This window comes from Atheta coriaria, unplaced genomic scaffold (assembly GCF_025399875.1).
Source record: "Atheta coriaria isolate IRGN ID8LTWV9N9 unplaced genomic scaffold, Caltech_Dcor_3.1 hic_scaffold_13_pilon, whole genome shotgun sequence".
Classification (NCBI taxonomy): domain Eukaryota; kingdom Metazoa; phylum Arthropoda; class Insecta; order Coleoptera; family Staphylinidae; genus Dalotia; species Dalotia coriaria.
In genome coordinates, this window is record NW_027045455.1 from 372,098 (window position 1) to 385,348 (window position 13,251).

General features: G+C 39.9%; 1 protein-coding gene across 5 annotated transcripts in view; it reads left to right on the forward strand.

Moving 5' to 3' along the window:
* Positions 1–13,251, forward strand: part of LOC135801912 (neurotrimin-like) — a 133,187-nt gene that overhangs the window by 118,140 nt on the left and 1,796 nt on the right. For all 5 annotated transcript variants that reach the window (XM_065315439.1, XM_065315438.1, XM_065315436.1 and 2 more), the window contains one exon: positions 8,126–8,266. In XM_065315439.1, the coding sequence (XP_065171511.1) occupies positions 8,126–8,266 (141 nt within the window). The remainder of the gene's footprint in view (positions 1–8,125; positions 8,267–13,251) is intronic.

Genomic DNA, 13,251 nt, shown 5'->3' on the forward strand with positions numbered 1-13,251 from the left:
CTATTTGTGGAATGCGTAGCTTCTCTATATTTAGTTTTATTCGTTTCATATCGGCTGGTTGCTTGGGTACTGCTAGTTTTATTCTCAATGTGCCAACTATTAGGTGGTGGTCACTGGCTACATCAGCACCTCTCTTGTTCCTCACATCGAGTAATGACGATCTCCATTTCCTAGAGATTGTGATATGATCGATTTGGTTGTGGGTTTTTTTGTCTGGCGAGACCCACGTTGTCTTGTGAATCTGTTTGTGGGGGAACAGCGTACCCCCTATTACCAGGTTCGCGTTGGAGCAGAACTGTGTGAAGTATGTGCCGTTTTCGTTAATCTGCCCAACGCCGTTTTTTCCCATAATTTCTTCCAAATTCTCGTTTTGAGCGCCTACTTTCGCATTAAGGTCGCCCATGAGAATTTTTATGTCACCGCTGTTTACGTCTTTTATAGTTTTCTCGAGGATGTCATAGAATTCATCTTTATCCTCTTTAGAAGCGTTAGAAGTTAGAAGCGGCGCCATTAATACGCGGTAATTGCTCTCGTTTGCCCCATAAGCTTGTTTAACGTGCGCGCCGTGCGAGAAATATGTTGCGCGGAATGAAAGTTGAAAATGTTAGCGTTAGAAGCGGCGCCATTAATACGCGGTAATTGCTCTCGTTTGCCCCTAAGCTTGTTTAACGTGCGCGCCGTGCGAGAAATATGTTGCGCGGAATGAAAGTTGAAAATGTTAAAACATGCGCAAACATATTGATACTGCAACGGCCTGTCACCTGGATGGAATGTACATAAGGCTTTATTACAACTAGTAAATCGAATATATTTTTTGAATGAAGCGGAAACAAAGGATTTTGTTAATTTAAATCTTTTATAAGCGTAAATTGAAACGTTTTCCAATTTACACGATTTCATTTATTTATATAAAAATACTGCGGACACTATGGTTGTTTTTTTTTTCTATGCATATATTGTGTATATTTGCTTGCGCTACGAACAAAAATTCGCTTGATTGCTTCGACAAACTGTTTCGCCAGCTAATTGAGTTCTCGCTGCGTTTTTCGCACATTGTAGTAGCTTGCAATTACATTGTCCGCAGAAACGTTGCTCAGTTGAAAAAAAAAAGACATTTGCATCAGCGTTCTGCTGGAATATTTTAATGAGTATAATTTTTATACAAAAATTAAAAAAAAAAAAAAACGATCATTGATCTTTAGAATTCGATTTTTACTAAAGTACAGATGCATATATCATCTGAAGAATTGAATTGAAGAGAACAATGAGAAGCAGTTTCTTTTAAAGAGTGTAAATTACGAAAGTTTTCCAAACACGCTGCCGGCTTGCATCTTACGAGTTGAAAAAACAGATTATTTCTTCGTTTGCTTTCATTTCTTTCTATACTCCGCACTTAGTCGCCTTCTTTTTGCAATACGCGTCTACTACTGCTCGTTTTCTGTCGTTTCCAAGTTGTTTTTTTTTCGTTGTTGCATTTGTTTTAACATGCAAATCGGTGTACAACATCTTGTTTCGTGAATACATTTGTCAGTTCAAGGTTTACGCCGTTTGTTTGTCTCTTTTTATATTTCAAATAAGTCTTTTTTGTGTCTTTGCGTTTGCCTACATTCCCAACTGATTCCAAGTTAAAAGTATTTGTATTTTTCTTACATGCTTCCGAGGGATTTTATTCTTTCTGTTTTCTTTCAATATTTGCTGTTCTATTTGCGGTTATTCACAACTTTTTTGCGTTCCTTAGCTATCTTTAGTGTCGAGTTTGCTCTATTTGGCATTTATATTTGCTTTCTTTGACGTTCTGCGGATTCTTTCCAACTTGGCTCTCGTCTCTTTACATTTCTCTTTTATTTGCGTTTCGTTTGTTACTCTTGCTTTCTTTTTCTTCGGCGGTTTTCTTAGCGCCTCGTTGATATTAATGCATGCGTGCGTCAGGTTTTCCAAATCTTCTTGCGGCTGAGTTTTCTGCCATCGCGTAGGTTATTCTAACTTATTTGCATCGATTGGAAATGAAGCAGCAAGAAACGTCTCTCTACTGAAATTTCCCTATGGACTGTGCAACATAGAAAATCTGTGTTAACTTCCACTTTAGACTTGTGGCGCCTTTTTTTCGTTTTTAACTTTTTCTGATTTCCAAAGAAACGTACACGTATCACATGTAAAAGCTTGCGTAACATACGAGGTAAGCATTGAAACACGAAACTGTTCGAACCGGTTTGGTGCCACTCGGGTACACATATTGCCACCAGGGGGAGCGCCAAAACGAACCGGAACTAACAAGGTAGAAAATTGTGCCTTCCAACCTCGATTACCTACCGCTTAGAAACACTTCCTATTCTTACGCAGGCACTGGGAACACAATATGTTCATTCAGACTCGACGGCCGTACATTGGAAACGGATGGGCTTGTTGAACGTAGGCAAACTCCCCGGACTCCATGTAATCAAGGGAATCCAAAATTACTTGCGATGCGTTATTCTCAAAGGTCTAAGCGTCCAACGGGCAAACGGCGAATAAAAAATAAATAAATTAGTACAAATTACAATTGTAAAGTTGTTTAGACCCCATTAAAAGATTTAATCTGCCAATTGTAGTAAAAATATTAGAATACTTTATTTATTATTATGAATTACTAATTATTCATCTTCATGAATGGTTTTGGGTTTTATGCGAACAATGTTTTGTTCCAAACATGCGCACAAAGAGAATGCGTAGTCCGAACAGGTTCCCATTATAATTTTCAATGTTTTCGGTGAATACTGAACAATGATAATCTCTCTGTGCTCGCACTGCAATCGCATACTGATGTAGACTCGTTGGGAATGATTGAAAGCGCGAATGGAGATCAACGGTCATTCAATGCCCGAATCCCAATTGCAGTGAGAGCGCAATTCGAGGCCCGATCGTAATGAAAACTGCAACACACAAGTGCTACACAAGTTGCATACTTATTTAATTGCTAAATAACCGACACGCCATACAAACACATTACGTTTTCATTCATTACTCGTTATCGACTATTGCTGCATTCGCTGCTGTGTTTTCCGGCGGTGTACAGTTGTTGAATAAAATTAAACCTCCCATCGCAAGTTAAGTGTGCGATGAAATATTAATTTGTCGATGCGATTTGTGGCTTTATCGCGCTGCAAATACATCGGAACACTCGGTGGCACGGTTTGATCGTACGATTTACATTTTAAATTTTCAATTAGTGCGTAGGGTATTTGCTAATTTCGCATTCGCTATTTACCACTTCCGTTTTGAGCGATGATAACTGATTGCATAATGGTTACCATGTACGGCTAACCGCATATTGATTTTTATTGATTACAATTCGTCAAATAATCAAATAAAATTCTTTTCAACTTTTACGAACTCAATTATCTTATTTTGATTAAAATTTTATCGGCCCTCGCAATCCTATGTAGGTACATATCGTAATTTTGCGTACGTACGCTCTGGGCTTATTTAAGAACCGCTAATTGGCAATTAATTCCGGGGGCAGCCGGCAGCGTGCGCCAATTACGAGGTACACTCTCGGAATGTGCGCTCCGCCGTAAAATCTCCCACGAAACATGCACTCGGCGTGTGCATGCCGTCCCCACATTACATGCTCTCATATCGACGTGAGTGCTAACCTCGTTGCCAAATTCTATAACCGGCCACTCTCTATTAGCAATCCATTAATCTGCAAACACTAATTTTATTACGCATTGTAATATTTGTAAATCGTCCGTCGGGGTCTCGAGCTCGCTCCGAGTTGCGGGGCGTGTTTTTCGCCGCCGCCATTCGCGCACTTCCGCTAAACTCTCGGCCGGGGCGCATGATGAAAAGCGTGTTTTGCTTTCAATGAACAGACAAATTTGTGTTCATTTGCGGTGTGTGGGAATACACGCAATTTCGGACTGCTGCAAATTGTTGGTCGAATTCATTGGCTCGTTTAATCATGGTTTAGCTAGTAGGCAATTCGCATCGCACGTCATTTTTGTGTGCTAAGAGAAAAAAAAAACATGAACTCTTTAGATCGCGATCGCTTTGTTCTTTATTTTAACTCGTTTTCTGCTGTTTCATGTTTGATGCTGTTATTCCTCCATGCGTGAAACACAATTAGGCAACGGAGCTTAAAGTTTCCATTAATTTTAATCATTTGAGATGACTTAACACAATATCGAGCAAAGCCAGTCGTAGGAATCTTGCTATAGTTGTGTATAAAAATATCTACCGGTCTACACAAATCAAACAAATTTTTTGTTCATTGAACAACAATATTGGATGCAGTCAAGTAAAATTAACTGCAAAAATAAATATGTGCGTATTCCTCGAAAAATGTTTTTATTAAATATTCATTCAAAGAGGGGACTTGGCCCAAAAAACATGTAAAATTGCAAAATAATGTTTGCAATGTAAAACACAACCCATAAAAATGAAGTTCATTACTCGCACAAGTAGAGGCATGCTGTGTTATTTAAATAGGAGCACCGGCCCCCTCCTGCGACACCCCTGTAAACTTCCCGAAATGAGCTCTCTTTACATGGCAGCGAGAAGATGTAACAGAACGAAGTATTAAATGTCTATGAAAAGCCCTCTCATGCGCTGCTGTTGCTAGAAAAGAACAAACAGAAAATTTTTAGTATAAATAAGTAATTTTCCGTCTTGTTTGCGATGATAATTTGGAGAACCGTTCGTTCCACTTGTCGACTCACTCACACTTAAACATACGTGCGTCCATGCTGTGCACAGCTTGGCAATTCAGTGTTTTTCCTCTTCCGGACGTTGCGCAAGCAGGATCCGAAAAGAAAAAACAAGAAAAATGAATAGAAAACATTGCATGGAAATGGCAACGGGCAAAAGTATGAACGCCGTGTGTCCAAAAATTGTGGAAGCGGTAAAGTGGGGTACGTGGGTGTAGGGAAAGAGTGTCGACGTATGCTCTGCGCTCGCTACGTTCACGACCCAGCCATAAAATCGTAATTGGTTCCATGGGGTGCCGTAAAAAAAGGTGCCAGGCGACGTGCGCGCTGCGCGCCGGCGGAGAGGGCACCCGCAGGAAAACAAGAATTCAGGACGAAGCGCGAAAAGCACCAGAAAGCAAAGTGCTTCAGAGGAAAGCAAGGCCAACGCAAGATGATGTAAAATAGAAGCGTTGTGAGTGAGAGGTGTAAAACGACGGGTATGTTATGAAATTCCGAGATTGTACTCTTTATAAATTATGGAACATAACGACCATAGCAAAACATAACATGCAGGATGCACTAGAAAAACAACTATTTTACATATTATTATAAACAAGCACTTAAAACTTTTTATATCAATTTTATTTTTGTTTTTGTATTATTTTGTATTGTACTTGGTTTACTTGGTGTTTGATCATCATCAACAACCAGTTCAAAATGTTCGCTTGGTACATTGTTATATAACTTATTTAAATGCGTCATGACACCGCAACATTCCGGCCCCGGCACCAGCTAGCAGCATACATCATGATATGATTTCCGACATGCCTTGCCGCCCCTCTTTGCCCCGGTGAACCACCGCAGCCGCCACTCGCCACTAGCGCCCTGGGTAGCCTGTTCAGGTTTTCAGCCATGGCGTTTGCTCCACTTCCATGAGATGATGCCAAACACGCTGCACATGGCGTTCATATACAATACGTACACACTGCGCATTCCTCCTCTGTGTGCTTCCATCAACAGCAGCACATCAACCCCTCCTTCCTCGCTCTCTGTATACTTTTGAGCGCTACACTCAAAACCGCATTACATAGTTTACTAGGTTTACTTGCTGTTTTGATACTTGGTGCTTTGGTGCGATAAGGTTTTCGGCAGATAAAATGTGAACATTTATTTTGTTGAGGTTTTTATGCTTTTTAAATGGTAGTTATAAATGGGTACGTTTTAACACTTGATAAGCATCAGGAAACAGAGTTTATAACATGAGAATTTTTAGAAAATCATACGAAAAATGACAGAGGGAAAGAAAAAACGTACAAAAAAAATATTTTTATTATTTGCGAGTTTATGTGGTTTTAAAGTTGGGAAAATCAATCAAAGGATTAAATAATGCACAGTCAGTTTCAACAGATTCATATTTTATAGTTGTAAAACAACGACGAAATATCATAAAGCAAGAATGCTGGCAAAAACAAAAATATGGAAATTTTTAAATCACACATGAGTGCCCGAATGTGCCGGAATGAATACTTGAGCACTTTTCCCGTCGCATTCTTCTTTTCAACTCCCTGGACTTTCTCGTTTCTTGTTCTACACTTAGCTGTGTTTACAGTGGCGTGTGTAAAAAAATAAAAGACATTGGAGTCTGGCACGTGGCACATAATAAACTGCCGGGGAACAATAAAATATTTCCCGGAATTTCCTTTTTATATTCATAAAAAAAGTGAAATATGCATGAATGAAATGTGTTTATTTGGTTTATTATGAATGTTTTAACAAGAAACCGTTTTTTATATAAAAGAGATGTTTGGTTAGGTGAGGTTAAGGCGTGGCATGACGTGCAAGTCGCATTTGTATCGTTCCGTTCGTTGAGTTCCAGCGGTGTTGTTACATGGACAGGCGTGCGCGCGTATTTGTTTTCGCTATAAATTTATAATTATGCCCGACGGGAACATAATTTCGGCGGAGCCGTGAAACTAGTTTCAGGCGAGTAATTGCACAGCGCCGGCAATCGTTCAATTTAAGTTGTTACTCATTTAACTTACACAATTTACACATTTACATCGCATATTGATTGATAAATTATTATCTCGAAATGACGAAATTATTTTAACATCGCAATTCTCCCAATTGTTCATCGGAACATTTTTCGAGGAATAGTTTCTGCAAAAGTTTTATTCAGTTGGCACAAGAAACACATATGAAACTCTCATTCCGGCGTGTTATGAACGCTCGAATACTTTCGTTCAGGACTGAGTTTAGGCGATCATAGTTAAGATTTCTAGTCTCGCTTTTTTTCCTCTTTCTGAGAAAGCGCGCGTCAAACAAGAACATAAAGCATCGACTTCGGACGAGGCCAATCAAGAGAGGTGTTGCAAAACACGTGAGTTGATTACGCCTTTCAGAAATTACAGGATGCCGAATTGATCTTCCCCCATCCACACGCTCTCTAACAAAAGAGTATAGCTCACGCTTCCGCGCTTCGTAGTTACTTGTTTTGTTCCGCTCCACGAGCGCGAAGAACGGAAGCAGTGCTCTGAATAAGTATCAAATTATATACTGGATGTTTAAAAGTACATCCACAAAATAATTCTCATAAATTTATACTCTTTATATTATTTTAAAAATATAATAAAATTATATTTATAATATGAACAAATGAGAATATTTCGTACATTATTAATTTGTTTTCTTTATAAAAGCGTCTCTCTTGTGACGAAAGTGCAACATGCTTTTTTGCAACCGGAAATAAGCACGCACGACGTGATATACTGCCTTCGGGGATTATGATAAACACAGGCGAGGCGAAATTCTTCTCGGAGATGCGCAACTCGATTAAATTCAAGTCATACGTGTTACAAAGCAAGACGCGCCGGTAGACATCATCCATCTTTTAGGCCGCTGGCATTCTTTTGATATAGTAGATACCTACTGAAATTTTAACCAGCCCCAACCACATCTTACGTGGTTGCACCCGCATTTTGAAATTCTTAGCGATTGCAAGTGTGGTATTCTTATCTTGTGCGATATGCTGGTGCAGCCATCTTTGCATCTAATCAGAAAAGCTAATTCATTTCGTTCCCACGCCTGCAAATGTGTCCTAATGCGCTATCAACGCTTTCATGTTTGGACTACGCTTGGGTTGCACGTTTTGAGCACGACGTGCAAACAACAAACAGTGCTCACTCCGAATTTGGCATCGTCGGCACGAATGGGACTATGGGATTGTGTACCAGAAAACACTAGATTACTTTTGCAATGTTACGCAGGCATTTGTAGATTTGGTTGCAGAATCATTTTTGCGCACGTGGCAAAAAGTTAAACACGCTTTGGGATAGATAACTGGCAAAAAGAGCATAAACATATGTATTTGTTCGCAATATGCAATAAATTTTTGACAGTGAATTTGATTGTATATTATTTTAGAATTTAATCTTTAATTAAATTAATTATGTTTACAGGTTTCCAGCAGCGCAGGCATGGTGTCCCACTTTGTCAATCTAAAGATTGTCATCCCGGAAGCAACAATACAAGGCTCCGGAAGCGGAGAACATCACGTAGATATAGGCAGCGTTATTGATTTAGTGTGTATCATAGAAAAGGTAAGTTCTGATAGGTAGAGTAGTTTTATGTTTTGTTTTCTATATTTTTACGCCTCGATTTTTTAATCAAAATGGTTGTGCGCGGTAAAATTTTCGAAAATATTGATCGAAACTCTTTTAATTTCCGCAATGGAAATTAATAGCTTTATTTTGCTTCCCTCGCTGGCGTCCAATTTGCATCAGACAAAAACAAAAATAGAAAATTTGATTATACACATATATTTACATTAGCAGCAATAAAATGTTAAATTTAATTTATTGCTGGCTGCATTCTGCACAATTTTTTAACTATTCACATGGTAATTTCGTGCGAACGCAAAAGTAACGAAGCGTGCGATGCTGGTTTAATTATCTTGATTTTATTCGGTTTCGTCGACCCTGCACCGACTGAATATGTTCGAGCTAGTTCATTCAGTACGATTAATTAAACCCATTTTATATCGCACATATTCACATACGATGTGATGAATGAGCGCAATATGCATGCGTGTACAGTGTGTGGACAAACCGGCGACTGCAATTACAGAATTGCTTTATAGTGATCTAAAATAAAATAGATTGCGGCGATGCTCTTAAACTTGTTTCAAACTGAATATATTATTTAATAATAGTTTATTTCAAACTACCCTTCAATTCATTATTATTTGGAAGATATTAATAATATACCAAAATACATGTCATTAAATGTGGTCGCTCACTTTTCATGATTATTATTATTATTATTATCAGGATACAATAAACTTATTTTCGGAAAATAGAAATCTGCAGGGCATCCCAATCTCCGCGCGCAATGTTTACACAACTTAATTAACGTTGAGCGAAATTTAAAGCGAGTTGAACTTGACTGCACGCCACGTTCTAGTTGATAAATTGTTTTATTTTCTGAAAATTGTTTGCGCGCACTTTCAGCGCTGCCCCCCATCCATGCGCCAACTCCGAATGTGTTTAGTGTTTTGGGTTTTCCGTGGCGTCAGCACGGCCACTTCACGTTTCTGCATAGCAAAATAGTTGCCGCTAGTCGCAAAAACATTTTCGGCTCTAAAACTTTCAAATTCCGCGCACACACTAACGACAAGCAACGCATAAAATGCTTTTAGAAAAGTTTATGTCGTATACATAATATAAATATCACTCAATTCATACAAGTATTTTAATCAGTCAAACTTTTAAAAATATTAAAATTGTAGTTTTTCGCAGGAGGAAAAATGAAAAATTGAATTTTAAGCAATTCTCAATACAGGATCATTTATACCTTCTTCTTCACTGCATACAACCGAAACTCTTGCGGGTTCTGCACGCATGCATAACATTTTGGATGGTAACCAAAAGGTCCAACGTAGCGTGCATATTTTTGCATATCTCGAGCACATATCTGGCGTACGCTACGAGCGAGTCAACTTTTAAATGATGAAGTTGAACCCTCCAGGTTTCGAGACGAAATAGGATATCACGCCACGGTCGTGTGTCACGTAAAACATGCACGTCCTGAGAGTAAGAGCCATCGCGTCCTTAGCAGATTTAAATGCTATACATCTCGAGAAAGTCGGTGCCGCTCGAGTCGACGGTCGAGATGGAGGCGGTGGCAAAGGCGGCAGCCAAGTTGATAGTCGCTTACACGGCGTGGGTAGAGAAGCCGATAACATCGTTATCCTTTACATTACATTAAGTTTATATGCATTGCGATAAGGCCGTGTGCGTTGTGTACTGGTGCTACCAAAAAGATTTACATACCAGACGATTACGTTAGAGTAATAATTAATTTCAGAAACTTTTTAAGCAAGTTTTTATTCTTTTGAAAGAAAAAAAATTGGCGAGTAAATTAAAATAACCATGTTTGCTTCGTGAAAAACTACGTCTATAACAGCTATACACATGCATGTACCGGTTGAGTGGTTCGGGGTAAAAGTACGACGCCGGGCAAGGACGAAGGACGGCCACGTTTTCGGCGCGGTGATTTATCGCTGGCTTAATTCGACCGCAAGTGAGCAAGTGGAGCCGGGCCGGTGGAGTAACTGGGCGCCACGAGGCTTGGAAGTCAGTCGTTTTCGGCTAGGTCGCCGAGGTTGGCAAGCTCGAATTCATCTACATACGCCTGCGGGCCACGTCGGACTGCAAACGATTCCAAAACGACTTAGGGAATTAATAACGCCCGGTTGCGTCGCCCACATATGCAATAATATATTCGAACTTTGGGCATTGGTTATGCGGAACACCATTCTGCGCGATTTTTTTCTAGGAACAAAATCTGCAATTGATTATGATATAATTCCGCATAAAACGAAAGAAAAATGTTTGCCTCTTTAGCCATTTTGTCTGTTTATTATTTAATTTGAGGTTTTGTTTGTATAGTGTATATTATGGCAAATCAGCACAATTAGCGTAGGAATATAGCTTTGACCGCGGGTTGAATCTGAAAATGCAAACAGTAAACGTAGCGAAAGGCCATCCATAACGTTGTATTTAGATCTGCTAGTATCTATTTTAGGCCGAAACTGTTTGACCGAGCTCGCGGCATTATCGATAGTTGAGCGTCGCCCGATCGACGTCGGCGATGCGGAACAATGCTTCGTTAATGGTTAACCAGTCACGTTAATTAATCAACAAACAATGTAATCATTATGAAGTGTTGCGTCCCTTTGGCGACATAACTTCCTGCCACCAGAATTTTTTAGTGAATTTACCCCATATAGCAATAACAATCGAGAAATTATTTATTATTATTTTTCTTTGAATATAAACTTTGAAAGCTTTCTATTATTAAGTGTTGCTGGTTCTTGAAGGAAAATTCTTATCTTTAGTTATCGTTAATTGGATTTATTGAATTCATGAATTATGAATATGTTTATAAAGTGCATCGGTTCTTTTCTTTTCTACTGCTCGACTAGTTTGAAGAAAGATTTTAACAACTTCCTGAAATATAAATATCTTACACTTCGTTCTGATTTGTTCTTACTTTAGTGCATTACATCCCACTTGGTTCTTTTGTCTTTTCGTCGAGTGCATTCGTTCGGAAAGTTTACTCCACCCGGCTTCTTCTTAGGCCGCTTTGCGCTTTCCCGTCAGTCGTTTCAAAGTTCCTGTTTGGCGATCGATTTCGAAGCGGTGCGGCGCGTTCGTACGGTTCGCTTAGTCGCCGCTTTTAGTTACACAGTTACTCTTTCAGTCTGTGTGTGCTTCCTACACTTTTTTGCAACTATCCTCGTCGAGTTTGCCGCGCCGGAGCGCCGTTGCGTTGTACCTCTCGAAAGGCAGCTTCTTATTTAATTTAATAGACGCTCGAATCCGTTATTAATCCGCTGGAGCAATGCGCTCGCTGCACTCAACGCGTCAATTATATTCGGCGCTAGCGTCTAGTTTTGCATCGGATTGACTTTGGCCTGCATACGGAACCGGCAGACAGCATTTGATTGAATAACTAAGTTTGGGCAAACATAGGAGCGTTATTCAGGCGCCTCCACCAATATAAATTTCGGGCAGCGTAGAGATTCTCTTAACCTTTGCGACATACGACAGGTTCTATATTGTTATACGTCATAATGTTATTATGCTAATGTTTTAACCGCAACAAAAATTGTATTTTTTTGCGAATTCTTAGTTCACTTGGTGGATTTCACGCTACGTGCAAGAGGTAACTCGATGCGAGTTGCGACTTGATGCATGTTTCCACATCCGATTCGCCACTCATTCGGTATTCTACGCGTGCCACCGTCGCTGACGTCGCCGCAGCCGTTCGCGACGAGTACTTGGCGTTTCTTGTCGGTTTCCGAAGTTTGCGACGCGACTTTCGGTCCCGCCCGAATTACAACGTCGCGCGACACCGCGAAGTTGGCAACACATCACGCATGATGGTCATGACGTCATTTCCGCGTTATAAATTTGTTTGCGTCTCAAACTTTGCCGAGGTTCTCGCACATGGTGCTAAAACTACTATTACTAGAAGTGCAAAAACTCTAACGGATGTTAAACCAATTTGTAAAGCATATGTTTTATATAGCTTTGCAGGGATATTATAATAAGTAATGTATTGCTATGAATGTTAGAAAACTAAGTGAGGTTATGACCGTTATAACTATGGCGGCGACTCTTAAATGATGACCAATAACGGGTCGTTCCCTTACTTGGACTGTAGCGACCTCTTTGCTACTTGAGGCTAAGCGTAACGCCGCGACGTCACGTCCGCCGGTGTTAAATTACCGCATATACCGCGACTCGCACAACGCGCCATCGCAAACGTGCTCTGCATACCCTGACTGACTTTTCCGGCATAGGTTCCACCTCTAACTGGCGCATTTTACGGCGCGCCATAGTTTCCTATTCGACGTGTGCGCCAAACTTACCGCGTGCGATATTTTTTCTCCCCGGCATGCACGTTATGTAATATGTTTCACCACGTGTTCGTATAGTTTTATTTTTGGAATGTTTTCTCTCATTTTACCATGTCTTTTTGTTAACTTCTGTTGCACCATTTGCAGCTTTTGGCATTGACGTCGTGTATAGTTTTGGCTGAATGCACTTGAAGTAAAACAGGAAAACATATCAAACTTTTGCATACGAACACGAATAACGCGTTTTTCTCACCACGAAACCCAAGCATTTGCTTTATTTGCGCATCGCGTTTTACTGCATGTCGTTTTTTCTGCTCGACTTTTTTCGCCACGGCAACAAAAGTTGTATATTTACATCGGGTACGTGATTAGAAATTCATAGCTCGTGTTCTGAAACTCGTGCTCAGTTTTCGTGCGCGTTTTGGTTCGACTGCTTGGTTTCGTTTCGTGCCGGCGCGCTGTTGGGAACTTAAAGCTTAAACGACTATGAATATGTACGAATTATTTGTGCATACTTTTCGTTCTTTCGTTTATACGTTTTACTTGCCGCCAACTTGGTGTGTGCGACCAGACGCATAAACTACGAATAGAAATGCACGCAAATTACTTTGGCTGAAACGAAATATTCGACGAACTTTCATACACATATTTTATATTGTT